Source organism: Corvus hawaiiensis, chromosome 22 (assembly GCF_020740725.1).
Source record: "Corvus hawaiiensis isolate bCorHaw1 chromosome 22, bCorHaw1.pri.cur, whole genome shotgun sequence".
Taxonomy (NCBI): domain Eukaryota; kingdom Metazoa; phylum Chordata; class Aves; order Passeriformes; family Corvidae; genus Corvus; species Corvus hawaiiensis.
The window spans coordinates 6,945,551-6,962,248 of NC_063234.1; the positions used below are offsets into that span (position 1 = coordinate 6,945,551).

Consider the following 16,698-nt stretch of genomic DNA (forward strand, 5'->3'; position numbering starts at 1 on the left):
ATAGCTTTCTTACATTGCGGTGCCCAAACCCACCCTCAGTACCCCGGGTGAGACCGCCCCAGCACAGAGCGGGACAATCCCCTCCCTGGCCCGATGCCCCTCAGGACACGGCTGGCGCTCCCGGCTGCCACCATTCCCATTCCGAACCCAACCCACGGCAGCGCCACAGCTTCTGGGCCGGCACGAACCCTCCGGCAGGGCCTCACCTCCGAGCACCCTCCCGCGGCAGCCCCGCTTTCCCGGAAGGGCTCGGTCTCCATGGGGACGGCGGGCGGGCGCGCCGGAAGCGGCGGCGCTCGGTGCGGGAGGGCGGCCCGTCCGCTCCGTCCGCCCGCGGGCCGCGCCGCGCCATGGAGCCGGGCCGGGCCGGGCGCCTCCTGCTCCTCCTGCTGCTGCCGGCGCTGGGAGCGGCCGCGCTGGGGGAATTCGACCCGTACCGCGTGCTGGGGGTCGGCCGGAGCTCCAGCCAGGCCGACATCAAGAAGGCCTACAAGCGGCTCGCCCGGGAATGGTACGTGCTGCCCTTCCACCCCTCCGCCCGGCCCCGGGAGCGGGTCCCGGCGCCGGTTCGGTGACAGCGGCCGGCCCCGCGGCCGTGGTGGCAGGAGGCGCCTCGCCTGGCTGTGCTTCCTCGCAGGCCGGGAGTCAGCCTGAAACACGTAGATGCTCCGTGCCAGCGATCCGTGCTGTAAAGCCCTCGGGAGTCTGGCTGCGGGGGGGAGAAGTTCGCTCAGAGTCTGCTTACGCGGGGAGAAAGTTCTCCAGAATCAGGCTACAGGGGGAAAAGTTCTCCCACGATCTGGCTGGGGTGGGAGAGTTCTCCCAGAGTCTGCCTATGGGGGGAAGGTTCTCCTGGAATCTGGCTACGGAGGGAAAAGTTCTCCTGGAGTGTGTCTGTAGGGGGAAAATTCTCCCAGAGTCTGGCTACAGGAAAAAAGTTCTTCCGGAGTCTGGTTACAGAGGGAAAAAGTTCTCCCAGAATCAGGCTACAGCGAGAAATGTTCTCCCAGAGTCTGGCTGTGGGGGGAAAAGTTCTGCTGGAGTCTGGCTACAAAGGGAAAAAGTTCTCCCAGAATCAGGCTACAGCGAGAAATGTTCTCCCAGGGTCTGGCTGTGGGGGGAAAAGTTCTGCTGGAGTCTGGCTACAAAGGGAAAAAGTTCTCCCAGAGTCAAGTGACGAGGGGGAAAAGTTCTCTTGGAGTCTGGCTGTGGGGAGAAAAACTTCTACCTGGGAACTTCTAATACACGAGGGTTGAATCTCAGCTTGATACCTCGATGTCCAAGGGCAGTTCAGTCCCTGTGCTGTGGAAGGGAAATGTGTTGGATGCGCAAATGTCACGCCCCTCATGCAGGTGTTGTGTGGCGAGGGGCAGGCTTAAGGCATAGAAATAAAATGAGTAAAATTACCTGGAGCTTTTAGAGCCCACGTTGTTCTGTGTGAGACATCCCCGAGGCCATGGCAGGAGGTGATTTAAGGAAGAACCCGGTAGTTATGTAGGGCAGCAGCCAAGGGAGGCATTGCTGTGAAGCAGACTCGCTCCGTGTCTGGAGCTGGGGATGGGGCAGACAGAGGGACGGGCCCACGGGCACACAGCACACATCCCAGCGCTGCATTTTGGGATGGGGTTTGGGCAGAGACAGCGCGTGCTGGGTATAAATCTGATCTCAGCCTCAGGGATGTCACTGCACGCCCTCACTGCCCATGTCCTCCTCACCTCAAAACAGAGGCCGACAGCTCCCCATGCCCCCCACTGACCCCTTTTCCTCTGGTTCTGCCCCTTAGGCACCCTGACAAAAACAAGGACCCAGGAGCAGAGGACAAATTCATCCAGATCAGCAAGGCCTATGAGGTAACACATGCTTCCTGCAAACTCCTGCTATTGTTAACATTAAGCGATGTTATTTTATACGTGGCTTTTTGCTTTTCCTGTGTGTTTCTGTGTGGGAAAGGAGCTTGGCCCTGTGGAGGTGGACATGACCCACCCAAAAAGTTTGCTCAGCTTTGTTGACAAAGCCACTGGAGTCACCAGCATGGTTTCTGCTGCAAATACTTTGCTATGGGTCTGCCCTGGTTTTGCTAAAAAGCCTCAAGGAGGAAGGAGCGGGTATTCCCCAAGCCCTGCCCAGCTGGGCAGCATCTTGACTGTGTCACACATACATAAAAGCATTTTGGGGTGATGTAAGCAACGTTAATGATCACAGGGCTTTGGTCACTTCAAACTATTCTTAGCAGTAGTTATTTGCCTGTTGTTCTGGAAATTGGTTGCCCCAGTTTGTGGCAGCCAAGCCCATGGAAATCAAAATAAAACCTTATTTCCCTGTTAAAAAATGCAGTTTCTCTGCAGGGCTTTCTGGCTGCTCAGCGAAACTTTTGGCACTTTCTGAACGCTCCAGATTCAAAGAGAGACCAGCAAAAGCCACTCCAGAAAAGATCATTTGTGCTCAGAGCACAGGATGTTTAGACCCAAGGAGCTGTTGGTGACAGAAGAGGGTACAGCAGTCTGGATTTAGGGGCTCCTTTTCTTTGGACTTTGAGGGGTTTTTTACCCTTATTTACCACAGTGACCCTAGAGGGATGTGATGCTTCCTTCTTCCAAAATATTTATCCCTCTGACATGCAGCAAAGGCTGCACGTTCCTTACGTTGTGTACTAAGGGATTACAGTCAGGGCAGTTCCCCCTCATGGTTTCAGGCAATCATTTTTCCATCATTTGCTTTCCAGATTCTCTCCAACGAGGAAAAGAGGGCAAACTTTGATCGCTACGGAGATGCCGGGGAAAGCCAGGGCTTTGCTCAGCAGCATCATCGCCAGTTCCACCGCTTCCATGACGGCTTCTATTTTGATGAGTCCTTCTTCCATTTCCCTTTCAATTCGGAGAAGCGCGACACCTCCGACGAGAAGTATTTGCTCCACTTTTCCCACTACATCAATGAAATCGTGCCGGATAGTTTCAAGAAACCTTACCTCATTAAAATCACCTCAGACTGGTGCTTCAGCTGCATCCACATCGAGCCTGTGTGGAAGGAAGTTGCTCAGGAATTGGAGGCGCTGGGTAAGGATGAGGTTGTTGAGGTTGGGTGTGTGTCTCCCTCGCCCAGTGAGGCTGCAGTGGTTGCCTTCAGGTTTGTGTGACCCAGTTTAAACCCTGTGGATTTCCTCAGGGATTTATGCTAATGGTTTCCCAAACATTCCTAACTCCAAAGTAGGGTGCTGGGCAAAGGAGCAGGTTGTCAGTTTTCCACTGTGCATTTGGCTTGCTGGGGATCTTTCAGGTGAACCCGGTGCTCTCCTTTTCCAGGAGCAGGAATCGGCGTTGTTCACGCGGGGTACGAACGGCGCCTCGCCCATCATCTGGGTGCCCACAGCACTCCGACCCTGCTGGGGCTCATTAACGGGAAAATAACCTTCTTCCACAACGCTGTCGTTCGGGAAAACCTGCGGCAGTTCGTGGAGAACCTTCTGCCAGGGAATCTTGTTGAAAAGGTAGGTTCTAGCAGGGGTGTCAGATGCTGCTTCTCCTCTCTGCCTGGAGATCCCTCTCTCCTTGGCTGTTTTGGTTGCTAATCTGTTTAATTCGGGCTCCAAGCTGATCTGTGTCACAAAGCTCCAAACCCTGGAGCTGTCAGAAGCGTTCCCACCCCACACTTCTCCTTGAAAAGGGCTGATCCTGCTACCACGTGGTCACACCAGTAATTCTAGTGCCAGCTGCCCCCAGCTGTGACACCCACAGCTGGCAGGACTCTACCCAAGCTATCCCTAGGACAGGAACCTGCTGGGTTTCACTTCCCTCCTCCTTTCTCAGCATTTCATCCAGCAGATTAGGGACCACTCACTGCCTCATAGGTCATGTCTGCCAAAACTCACTGACACAGAGTCCAGTTTGTTTTGTCCAGTTTTCTTTCAGACCTTTGAAACTGGAGCTGGCAACATGAGCCCTTTCACAGTCATAAATAAACCTCCTAACTGATAAAATATTCCTGTATTTCAGCCTTCTGGTGATTTTTGGCAGAGTCCTGAAATGCCCACCGCCACTTTCAGTGCAATGGTGCTGGGTCAGCTCCCACAGCACTCTCACCTGCCTGGCCTCTGCTTTTGCCTTGTTCACCTCACCTCACCTCATTTTCCCTTGGGATCTTCACCAGGGGTCACTTTCCCCAACAGGCTCTTGACTCGTCCTCTGGGTATTGGAGTTATTTGACTCCTCTCCCCAAAAACAGGGTCTGTTTCCATTCTACAGTAAATGCAACCATTTATGTCCTTTCTGAGAGGTATTACACCTGAAACAGAGCAGGTTTAATGGAGCTCACAGGTGCCTTTTAACCCTTGGCTTCCCACTTTATGTATAAAGAATATGGTCCCAACAAACAGGAGAAGAACAGTGCCATTGGCATTGACTTGGAATGGCATCGACAGAGGCTGCAATAACTAAGAGGGCTGAGGGAGGTCGAGTGTTGGTTTTAATTCATTCATTAATCAGGAATACCTGGTGGAAAGACCAGCCCACAGTCTACTTCCTTCAACACTGCGACAGCCCTTTCAGGCTCAGTCCTTGTTCAGACACCTCATTGCAGAGCGTTGCCGGTGTCTGACAGCTCAGAGGTTAAAATAACATTCCGGTTCTATCTAAAGATTACAGATAAAAACTACATCCACTTTCTGTCCGACTGGAAGAAGGACAACAAGCCCCACGTGCTGCTGTTCGATCACATGCCAGTTGTGCCCTTGTTATACAAGGTAATGTCACTTCTCTCACTGCGTTTTTGACTTGCTTATAAATCCAGATGTTCCAAAAGAAAACACACCCCTGCTGTGAGCAGAGGTGGACTGATGCCTCCAGACACCACTGACTGGTTCTAGGAGAGGCAGGTGATTTGTGCTGGTTGGAAATGGCACAGCCAGGTGACCACCTTTGTTAGGAGTCTGTTTCTTTGTCCTGACACAGTTACCCTTCATGGGTGTGAAGGTGCAGGTGTGTTTCAGAGGTAGCAGTGACACAGGTGTACAGCCTTTGTTGGGAAAGACAGATGTTTGTGGCGTATCTAATTTGGGTTACTGAAAAGCCCATTTCCTAAGAAGCCCCTGCTACCCTACAACACATCAGGCTGTAAATAAAGCTGTTGATTTGTTGAGGCTCCCGGCACAATGACTAAGAGGACACAGAATGTGGTTCAGTGAGGGAGAGGAAGGGCTTGTACCTCTCACAGCACATCCAATGGCATTCAAACAGCGAGATGTGTTCTTGGAGCAGAGTACACCACAGGCACTCAGGGGAGAAGATGCTCACTCTGTAACATAAACACGTGCTGGGGATTTCCTCCCTCCCAGCTGACGGCCTTTGCCTACCGAGATTACCTGTCCTTTGGGTACGTGTACGTCGGACTCCGAGGCACCGAGGAGTTGTCCAGCCAGTACAACATCAATGTCTACACTCCCACCATGATGATCTTCAAGGAGCACATCGACCGGCCCGCTGATGTTGTGCAGGTATCGCTCAGAGCCCTCTCCAAGAGCTTAGGGAAAATGAGCACGGAGCTTTTCTGACCAAGCTGGCAATGAGAGGTTGGTCAGTGGTGCAGTTTGAAAGAAGAGTGTTTGTTCTCAGCTTAAACTCAGGCTTTGGAGGAGAAGGAGAGCGAGTGTTAGAAAAAGAGAAGCTTGGGGGACTCTAACCTGTTGGGGAGGGGGGACACATGTAACTTCCCAGTCTTGGGGCCTCTGAGCATCTTGGGTGATTGCACGGAGGACCACAAGGGCTGGCAGCCTTCCCCAGGAGCATCCAACAGCTTTCCCCTCCTCTTCCTGCTCAGTTCTGACTTCTGCTCTCTTTGTCCTTGCCAGGCACGAGAAATGAAGAAGCAGCTCATTGATGACTTCCTTTCCCAGAATAAGTTCCTCATGGTGGCCAGACTCACCAACCAGAGGCTGTTCCAGGAGCTGTGTCCTGTGAAGAAGTCTCACCGTCAGCGGAAGTAAGTGACACATCCTCCTCTTTTGTTTCCCAAGGCTCTGGGGCTGCTCCTAGAGTCACTTTTGGTTTGATTCTGAGGGAAAAGAGCAATGACTGCATTGGATCATGCCCAATATCCACACTGTCAGAGAGGTTTCTGGCTCATCAGGATTGTTCTGGCAAGAGGAAAGGGGTTGGTTATTCTCTCTCACCTCCAGACTGGCTCTTAATCCCCCATCTTGTTGTGTCACCCAGGCACTGCGTGGTCTTGCTTACCGGGGAAGGAGAGAAGTTTGCTGAGGCTTATGAGGCCTTTTTGACTTTTGCTGTGGCCAACACAAAAGACACTCTGAGGTTTGTGCACATCTACAGCGATCGGCAGCCGGAATTTGCAGAGGCCTTGCTGATGGATGAGGAGAAGTATCGTGGAAGATCAGCTGTGAGGGTTTCCTTTTATGTTTTTAATCCCTTCTTCTTTTAGCCTGTCATTTAATTGATGCTGTACCTTGATCTGACACCTAATTCTGGGCAGTGGTTTGAAATGAATCATCTGTCTAGAAAATAAAAAAGCCCCTTCCTCTCTGACATCTGCCATGCTCTTGGCTCATCCAGGTGGTCATTCTGGAGAGACGCAATAATGCGGGGAAAATTGCCTACAAAGCCTTGGAGGAGGCCTGGCAGGGCAGCAAAGAGGACAATTTCATCCTCCTGGATCTCCTGGACCAGCTGAGGACAGACCCCGGCCTTCTTTCATGGGAGACCGTCGTGGCAGACCTGAATGATGAGCTCGCTCCTGTAAGTGCACAGCCTTTCCAGATGCCTGACATCTGTGTTACCTTTGTGGACAGTCCCATTAAGGTTGTTCAAAGGCATTATTTATCTTTTAAAATACCAAGGCAAGGCTCTTAGAAGATTTCTTGCTTATGGAAGGACGCTCGTGGCGTGCTCTGAACCTGTTGGGGCTCTTTATAGCAGTTTTGTCATTTGTTTTTTGCTTTTCATTCTTTTCGAGCAGATGTTCCTTGTCCGATGGTTCTACTCCACGCTGGACTACATCTCAGACTGCTGGGACAGTTTGTTTCACAGTAACTGGTACGGACTGGGCATCCATTGTTGGTTTTCACTGCTTCCCTGTCACCTTATTTTAAATCAGATGCAATTTTAGCCTCCTTTTGGACAGCACTCAAAAACTTGATGGTCTTTATGACCCAAGAAACAGGCTGAGTTTCTGGGGAAGGCACGCAGTGTTATCTGAGGTAGGCAGGAACTGAAATTGAGGCAGATAATGTGAACTCCCAGACCTGACTGCTGCTTGCACATCTTCCCCTCAGGCGAGAAATGATGCCACTCCTGTCCTTGCTCTTCTCCGCGCTCTTCATTCTCTTTGGCACCGTTATTGTTCAGGCTTTCAGGTGAGTGCACACCAAAATGCCCTCAGGGATAGCTCCTCAGTCCAACCCAAGGCCTTAAACACACACAAAATCACCTTCTTCTGCAGTGATTCGAGTGATACAAGGGACTCTCCACCCTCGGGGAAAGAAGAAACCGCTGCAAAGATGGAGAAGAACGACGCGAGCTTCAGCAAAGAGAGTAACAGGTTCCCTCTCTAACTTCTCCACAATGTTCTCTGCAGAAGCATTGCTCAGAGAGTACCTGTGCAGGGAGGATTAGTGGCAAGCAGAGAAGTGCTGAAGCTGCACAGACAGAGTGCAGTTGTTGTGTGGGGCAGAACAGGCACAGCAAGGCAGGAGGACCAGTGCACAGCCAGGACCCAGGCAGCAAGGACAGGGGGACACTAATCTGCTTATTAAACAACTCCCACCAAGTTTGCCCAAGACAGCATCCTCAGGGGATGGGTAAAGGTCTGACCCACTCGTTGAGGGAGATGCAAACCAAGCCATTGCACCAGTTACACTGGCTTTGGCTACAGGGCACAGCGATGGCTCGGCGTAACAGGCTGGTGAACACACTCACAGTTTCTCCATCCTCAGTTGCTCCCAGTCCCTTGCTTCCCTTTCACTGGTCTTTTTGTTGCAGCAGGATTCCCAAAAAGGGCTTTGTTGAGGTGACTGAGCTAACGGACATCAACTACACCAGTAACCTGGTGCGCCTGAGGCCGGGGCATATGAACGTCGTCTTGATCCTGTCCAACTCCACCAAAACCCCCCTGCTCCAGAAGTTCGCCCTGGAAGTCTACACGTTCACAGGGTAGGCTGGGCCCTCTCCTGGGTTTCTGTTGCTGTGTTAACCACTTGTATGATGCTGCTCTGCTGACACATGAGGAGCGGGATGAACTCCATTGCCAGGAATGAACGCTTCTGGCGAGCGAAGCGGCCTCTGCCCTCATCAGTGGCAATGAGCTACCAAAAACCGAGAGGCTGTTCCCAGCCAGATTTGGTGATGGTGGCCAGAGGAGTCAGGTGCTGGTGCCACTTTGGCTGTACCTGTGTTTTGACAAATAGAAAGCATGACAGTGCTGCATGCACTGAGCTGAAAAAGGAGCTGCAGGAACACAGCACTGCCCCGACCTTGTTGACAATTCCTTACCTGCCCAGCAGGAATCCAGCCGGGCTCAGGACATGTGCTAATCCCACTGCCTTCTCTGCTCTTCCCCCAGGAGCAGCTCTCTTCACTTCTCCTTCCTCAGCCTGGACAAGCACCGAGAGTGGCTGGAGTATCTGCTGGAGTTTGCGCAGGATGCGGCCCCCATCCCAAACCAGTATGACAAGCATTTCCTCGAGCGTGACTACACGGGCTATGTTCTGGCTCTGAACGGCCACAAGAAGTACTTCTGCCTCTTTAAGCCTCACAGATCAGGGGACGAGGGGGGAACCCTGGGATTGTGCGAGGATTACGATGCTTTACAACACACGGAAGCCAGAGGGAAACCCTCCTGCAGCCCAGGATCTAGATCCATTAAAAACAAATTACACAAATTGTCCTTTTGGATGGAACGCCTTCTAGAGGGTTCCTTACAGAGGTTCTATATCCCCTCGTGGCCAGCGCTAGACTGAGGGATTTTACAGAGGTTCTAAAGGACAAACTTTTTATGAAGATGACAAGGGACAGCTCTTTCCAGGAATACTCAAACAAGCGTGATGAATGGACCTTAGGTTTTAGATGAACTCTCCTGGGGCCGGCACCTAGAACACACCTCCCGCGTCCAGAGCCCAGGAGCGCAGCCAAGTGCACCCATGTGCCCTCCACCGCCCCGCCGTGCGTTTGGACGCCGTGCAACCGAAGAGCCAAGAAGTCTGTTTTGCCCTTCTCGTCCTGCCACATCTGCTTCCCGAGTCGCCCCCGTCCCATCTCTTGTTTTACCTCGGTTGAAGAAAGCCGTGACTTCCCTGGGTCCGGACCAGCCGCGGCCGGTGACGCAGGCCGGGTCACGGTTCTCCCTCCCCGTCCCCGTGTGCTTAGCCCATGGTGCATGGTGTAACTCTGGCAAGACCCTGCAGACCCTCCTCCAGGCCCTGCCCTTCTGAAAGGCCTCCTCTCACCAGGCAGTCGTACTCTCTCAGCTTTCCCCATGGTAAGTGATGCAGAATCCGGTCAGGACCACCTCTCTTGTAGCAAACCTTAGCTGGGACTCCCCCGTGTTGCGGGCTCGTGGGCGATCTGCATGTTTGATGCTCCTCGTGTCATGGTTCCACCTGCAGCTTCACCGGCTGAACCATAACGGGAAGGGAAAGGGCACGGCCGTAAAATACTGTCCAAGTGTTGAGCCATTTAAATGTCACGTTGATTTTTCAGATGCCTTTTCTGCTTCTGTCGATTTTAGACAATGTATCCTAGAGCCATAACTTTACCCGCGTCCTCAGATTGTAGGCGTGAGCTGCTATGAGCCAGTAGAAGTGTAAAAATACGTAGCTGCCAGGGAGTCACTGGGGCTCCTTGCAAACACCCTTCCAGCTGTAGTACAAACCAACCTTCCTTTGTATCGAGGAACCTCATCCTTCAACGATTGTATTCTTGAAATGTTGCCCCAGAAGTGCTGTATCATCAGACCGTTGCGTGCGTGTGAAGCTCCTTTGGTTTAGTCGGGGGATTGAGATGTTGGGTTTCAGCCTCTCACCCGTTTCCTTCTTGCCCCACACCTCCATTTCTCCATGCTCAGGCTGCTCCCGTGGCTTTGCGTTTGTTTGCTTGGGTATTTCTTTTGTCTTTTGGAAGCAGTGGGGGTGTGTGAGGTTAGAACAGCTGCACAGCCCAGGGTTTGGATAATGCTTTGCTGTAGCGGTGCCCCAACGGCCACTTCCAGCACCACAGGGAAAGGGTGGCCCTGGGTAAGGCAGAGGCAGGACAAGCAGCAGCCTCATGGCTGCTGAACGCTCCTCGAGTGACCAAGTGAGGCAGCAGGGCTTCTCTTTGTGCCCAGGACTGAAATCCTGTGAGGTTTGTTCTTCCTTTTTGCTGTTCCGGGGCTGACACTGGCGCCTTCCATGGATCTGGAGCCCCGCAGCACCATCAGACTCCAGCACTGCCAAAGCACAGGGATGGGGGCCAGTGGCCTTCGCCACAGGGCTTGGAACACAGAGCACTCAGCGAGCACATGGTGTTAATGGCAGACTCAGCCCTTGCCACCTTAGTTACCATCTCAGCAGAGCAGCCAGTCAGTAGGAATAACCCCTGAGCTAGCTGCTGATCCCGCACAGAAGCCGGGAATGCTCCAGTCATTGCACTCCCTACATGCTCTAGTTGCTCCCAAAGCCTTGCCTCACCACATTTCCCCATCCTGGGAGCAGCCTGGCATGCTCCAACCCCCGCAGGTACCTCAGACCCCTGTAAAACATGCTTCAAATAAAGGCTGCGATGCTACAAACCGACCAGGTAAACAAACCGTGAGGTTAATTAATTCCAGCCCAGTTGATTCTGGGCTACAGAATGAGGCACTAAAGTAGAGGGAAGGAAGGAAGGTGAGGTCTTCTTCCTGCCCAGGAGCTCCTGTGAAGCTCCTGTGAAGGCGCACAGGCAGCGCTGACAGAGAGCAGAGGGGGAATGAAACACCAGCCTGATGCATCTGGACTTTATTTCCACCTGGCTGGAGCAATCACCACAGCATTCCTGCACTTTTCCCACAGCTTGCCGTGCAGGATGTGGCTGGAATAGGTTTTAGCCCAGCAGAAGGCTCCACATAATGTCTTACACATTTGCAAAAGTAGAAGAATGCTCTCTGTGTCTCTGCTGCCTCTTCAGCTGGGCAGAAACAGGGAGAAAACCCTCGACTCATGATAAAAAGTGCCTATTTATGCTATAGCGAGGGAATTCAGCCCTGCCCTGAGGAAGGGGAGAAGGCTTTATGGCCTTCACATCCCTTGTGTGTGCTGCATGCTGCCAGAATCCTTGGGTTTATTTTCTTTTTAGCACAGGTAGCCTCCCCTTTCAGCTGGAGTTGAGCTGAGGGAGTGCTTGCATCAGTCCACCCATGCCGGCTGCAGCTGGATGGGAGCACAGCTCCTGGATTTTTATGGAAGCTTTTGCCTGGATTGAAGCAAAAGCCAAGCTGCTCTGACCCCTGGGTTAGTTGGCTGTAGTGCCAGCGTGGCACTCCGGGTGTTTTCTGTCTTGAGACCGCGGTCAGAGCTGCTTATCCCAGGATCTGCCCTCTCCCAGCAGCCGTGAGCCGTCACCCCCCATCATTTTCTGAACATTTGCGATTCTGTTCTGTGCGTGGTGGTTCATAATCCAAAGATTGAGGAAATTCGGTCCTAGTGCACTTTCCTAGTGGGATCTGAGCGATGGCACAGTGCTCGCAGCTGAGGCGAAGGGATACAGGCCCCAGAGTGGAGGTTGTTCCCAAACTCCTCCCTGTCTCTGCCCTTCACCCACAGCAAGCAGGAGCCAGGACACGAGCGCAGCCTGACAAGTAGGACTGAAAACTAGGTACCTATTTTGCACTTTTGATACTGGGAGGGGGGGAATTAACTTATTTGGCAAACTTGTCTTTTTTATTTTTGGGTTTTTTTTGTTTGGTTTGGTTTTTGTTTTGTTTTGTTTTTGTATTTGTGAACAGGCACTGATGTCATTTTGTTTTAAGACGATTACGCAACCAAAATAAACTATTTTAATGTGTGACGAGGTGGCTCTGTGTCTCCATGCACAAACTAACCTCGCCTCCATGTCCTCTCAGAAATATCAGGAGCATTAAACTGCTCCTGCCATAGGAAACTCCTGGTTATTCCATCAGCAGGAAATCTAGTCAAGTATGTCCCTACTCTCAGCAGGAGGCCCAGGCCCCCTTCATGCCCTCCTTTCTTCTGCATTCATTGTCCTGCTGCCACATTCTAATGGGACAAACCTTTTATCAGTGACAGTTTTTCCAGAGCCCTGTGAGCCGGGTGAGTCATTCCAGAGGCAAAATGGCATTAGCTATCCCTTTCCCAGACCAACTCCAAAGCTCCAGACCCCAGTTAAATGGGGTGTCTAGCCTGTTCCTTGCACTTGCTCAGTTTAGAAGTACCTTCTCTAGTGGTAAATGGCATTTATTTCGTGCTGCAAAGCCCATGCTGGCTGCAGCCAGCTGAAGGGAAGGGTACATGGAAAGCCTGGCTGAGGACACAGAGTAGCACCGCCCCAGGGCAGGTGGGAACTGCCCTCACAGCGTCTTCACTCCTGGGAGAACACACAGCATCTCAAACAGTAGGTTTGCCCCCAGGAGGGCCGTGTTGCCTAAAAGACAAGACAAAATAAAAGAAAAAAATTTGTGTATATCCAAAGGCTTTCACCCACAGCCGCCTGTGCCAGGCACTTGTCTTGCCCTCAGGCATCTTCAGACTCACCAGAGGCGTCGTACATTGGTGCAACTTCCACAAGGTCACACCCCACTATGTTCAGGCCTCTGCAGCCACGAATAATCTCCAAAGCCTAAGGAAAAATGGATTTGGGATCAAGAAACGCATCTGACCTAGCAGACCCATCAGGGCTCTGCTTTCCCCATACTCCAATAAGGAAACCCAACCTCTACAGAACAAACCATATCAGTTCCACATTTCCCTTCCTCATCACCACAAGGAAACACTTCCTGGCCTCCCTAAACTTCCACGTTGCTGTGCAGGTGAAACGACCTCCTTCAAAGGGAGCAAACCCTTCCCTTCCCCTGGGAAGGACAGCGGTGTCCCCCTCACCTGCGCCGGTGTGAGCCCGGCTATCTCCGGGGTGCCGGTGCCCGGGGCGTACGCGGGGTCCAGCCCATCGATATCGAAGCTGATGTACATTGGCTTGTCCCCCATCTGTGCCCTCACCTCCCTCATCAGTGGCTCCAGGGACTTCATCCAGCACTCCTCAGCCGGGACCACCCGGAAACCCTGCGGGAACACAGAGACACAGGCACCTGCTTAGGGAAAGGGGGGAGATGAGCAGCATCCCCGGCCCTGCTGGGGAATATCTACAGGAACAACCCTCATTCCAAGGCAAAGCTACAGAAGTGTACCTGGAAACACCTTCCACTCCCCACACACACTTTTTTACTCTCCGCTCAGCTGACACTCAGTGAGCCAGGAGTGCTTGTCCAGCAGGACAAGCCACTGGCATGGAACAAGAGGCAGAAAATGCATTAATTTCCCTGCTGAAGCCAAGTAAATATGACTGACGTGGTATTTATGGCAGGGAGAGCACCCAGCGCTCGGCTGCGGATCACTTTACCTGTTCCCGGCAGTACTTGTTGGGATCGGGGTCATAGGAGGAGCCTCGGATGCCGATCTGGACCACGCGGCCGCAGTCCAGCAGCCCTTCCTCCACACAGCGCCGGAACGTGCTCCCGTGGTAGATCTTCTCCCCCAGAGCCGTGTCTCCGGTGTCGGTGTGAGCATCCACGTGCACCAGTGCCACGGGACCGTGCCTGCTCCAGACAGGGTGGCCGTGTTAGTCCTGTCCTGTGCATGGTGGCCCTGCCAACAGCAGGGACAGCGAACCAGGAGCCTTCCTGAGGCTTTCCCAGGTCCTTCATCTCGGGATTAAATACGTACTTTGCTGCCAGGGCCTGCAGGATTGGGTATGTTATGGTGTGATCTCCACCTGCAAGAGGACACAGGGAAGGGGAACACACCACTACAGGAGCAGCTCAGCGCTCATTACTTTTGTTCCCATGTCATTTTTTCCCTCTTTGCATTTATCCTGCACTTATTTATGTAGGGCTTCATTGCGAAAGGAAAATAACACTCCCAGGTGCAGGTTGCTTCCTTTGTCCTCTCTTGGGTCCTCTCTTCTCCTGGCCTTCCTTCTAGGGAGGATCAGATCTGCAGGACTGCCAGCAGGGACAGCCTGTGGAGCAGGACCCTTGATTGGGCTTATAAATAGACATTTGATCAGCTTCTGAGGACACTGTAACTGGTGACTTGCCCCTCGTTACTCCACACACTCACTTCCTTCAGCGATGCCAAGCTGTAACAGCTGCAAACTTGAACGTGCACCCAAATCAGGCCTCGTGCAAAGCCTGGTGCTCGCTCAGCTGAAAGGACACAAGGGACAAAACCTCCTCTTGCTTTGGGTCCTGCTCAACAGGACACCAAAAACACGTCACTGGTTGTATTTACAGACTGACCCATCCTCCTCATTTCTGACCCAAAGCAAGAGGCATCACAGAACATCCTGTTCAGCAGAGAGCCTGTGAATTTACCCACAGTACAGCACAACAGCCCGTGCAGGGGACGGATTCATCGCTCGCCTTCTGCCAAGTCTGGATTGAATGATGGGAGGAGAAGGAGAGGGAGTTTCACGGAGCCAGGACACGGTGGCAGGACAGGGAGAAACAGGCTCCTTACCCAAGGTGAGGGGCACGCAGCCGGAGGCCACGATCCCCTGGTAGGACTCCCGGATGAGGCGGCAGCTGTCGGGCAGGTTGTAGAGGTTCACGTTCACGTCCCCGATGTCGGCCACCCGCAGGGAGTCGAACGGTGCTGCCCCGGTGCTGCCGTTGCACCTCCTCACCATCGCGGACTCGGCGCGGATCTGACGCGGGCCGAACCTGGGCGATGGCGTGGCTGGGAAACGCCGCCAGGCTTCGTTCCCAGCACTCCTCTCCCCACGGGAAGGTGATGGCCAGAGGGAAGCACCAGCTTCCCTGGCTGGCCCTTACCTGGCTCCTGGCCGGTTGGACGTGCCCGTGTCCAGCGGAACGCCGACAAACGCCGCGTCCAGCCCCTCCGCCGATGCCTGCAGGGGAAGCCTCATCATGGAGCAGACCCCCACGGGCCGGGCCACGAGCAGGGCACTGGGGGGCACGTTGAACCGTGAGCTCCAGCGGGTGGGGGCTCTGCTCCCTGGAACCAGGGGCCGGAGGAACGCTGCAAACGCACTGGGTGACGAGCTGGAGGTGGCCAGAGGGGCCGGGGGCCGCAGGCTGTGGTGTGAGGTGGTCACCAGAGTGGTCACCAGAGTGGTCAGAGCTGGCTTGGGAGCGCAGAGCCCAGCTCCCTGGGGCAGCAGCTGGCTGCAGGCAGCCCAGAGCACGGGCCTCATCCTGACCCACTCTCCCACCCTCTGGCCCATAGGGAACGCAGCGAGGGGTGCTGTGGAGCCTGTTCCCAACTCGGGCAGAGCACCAGCCGCCTCTGCCAAGCCTCTCTCTAGGGATCAAAGTGCAGCCGAACACTCCACTGCCCGGGGAAGGGCAGAAATCCAGCCCAGCCTCCACGTTCACCCTCCCAGCCACCCTCTTTCCCAATGGCATAGTCCTGGCAAACACTGGGAACAAACACGGCAGTGAGGGGCAAGAGCCCGGGCAGGGCTTAGCGGGACAGGGCAGGAAGGACGTGCTGGGAGCTGTCCCAGTTTGCTCCCCTCAGGCATTTGCAGGCAGACAGCACGGCAGCATTTGCTGCACTAACACCTTGTACTTTTAACCTGCACTTCACAAAAGCACCCAGAATGCTGAAGAATCATAAAAACGTCTCGTTAGCGGGAGGCAGAAGGGAAAGAAAACAAAAGGAAAGTCTGGCCTCAGCAGAACCATGGGAGGACAAAATGCAAGCACAGGGGAAGCATTAACAGGGATTTAAGGACCAGAGGGACAAGCTGCAGGACAAGCATTTTAGGCCATTTTTGAGGACAGAATTGAAATGGTTTCCAGGGGAAGCAAGTTTCCAACGAGTGGAGTTCTTCAGCACAGATAAAACCTTCGTTGGGCAAGTACAAACACACTTGACATTGAATAGCCCCAGCCCCTAATTCTGCTCCCTACTTGAATAGAGACTGGACCTGGAAGAGAGAGGGAAAGGCAAAGGAATGATGTTCATGGCAGAAAGAGGGCTCAGAGTAGAGATCCACCACACAGCAGCAGCATTTACTCCTCAAAAGGCTCCAGAGAATGTCCAGGGCATGGGACTCACTGCCAGACTCAGGCACACACAAAGCAAAGGCAGCAGAAACACACTGCAAGAACTCAGCAAGAAACAGCAGCACACACTTTGGTTGAGTCAGATCAATGTTACAAAGGTCTTTTTTTGCAACTTTTCCCCTTAAGAGCTCATTTTCCCCGATTCCCCAGGCTCTGTGCTCTTTGCTGCACCAGAACAATGTGGAGAACCCTAAGAGCAGGTTATCCTGTGATGATTAGGGGTATCAGCCACTGTCATCTACCTGGAAACTGCAGGAGCAGCCAGTGACGTACCATGCAGGAGAGTACGAAACATCCCCAAGGCAAGGTCTGTTCCTCCTCCTCGGGGAATTCCACTTGGAATAAAACACCATGTTCCACAGTGAGGACTGGAAAGAGCTGAATTCGCATTTAAGACAGCCCGGAACCAACATTCCA

At 53.3% G+C, this 16,698-nt stretch overlaps 2 protein-coding genes across 2 annotated transcripts; one reads left to right on the top strand and one right to left on the bottom strand.

Moving 5' to 3' along the window:
* The first annotated feature begins 317 nt into the window (after positions 1-317).
* DNAJC16 (DnaJ heat shock protein family (Hsp40) member C16) lies at positions 318-12,023 on the top strand. Its single transcript, XM_048326125.1, has 14 exons — positions 318-511; positions 1,784-1,850; positions 2,723-3,053; positions 3,300-3,484; positions 4,631-4,735; positions 5,327-5,485; positions 5,840-5,970; positions 6,204-6,387; positions 6,561-6,743; positions 6,964-7,040; positions 7,280-7,360; positions 7,447-7,545; positions 7,986-8,156; positions 8,566-12,023. Exons 1-14 carry the CDS (start codon positions 351-353, stop codon positions 8,960-8,962), a joined length of 2,331 nt encoding a protein of 776 aa, XP_048182082.1. The 5' UTR covers positions 318-350; the 3' UTR covers positions 8,963-12,023.
* Positions 12,024-12,414: 391 nt separating this feature from the next.
* Positions 12,415-16,646, bottom strand: AGMAT (agmatinase). The gene is made up of 7 exons (XM_048326126.1): positions 15,022-16,646; positions 14,708-14,910; positions 13,913-13,961; positions 13,590-13,785; positions 13,073-13,252; positions 12,728-12,812; positions 12,415-12,617 (listed from the first exon to the last, which is right to left on the bottom strand). The coding sequence occupies exons 1-7, from the start codon at positions 15,432-15,434 to the stop codon at positions 12,544-12,546; spliced, it is 1,200 nt and encodes a 399-aa protein (XP_048182083.1). The 5' UTR covers positions 15,435-16,646; the 3' UTR covers positions 12,415-12,543.
* Between the last annotated feature and the right edge of the window lie 52 nt (positions 16,647-16,698).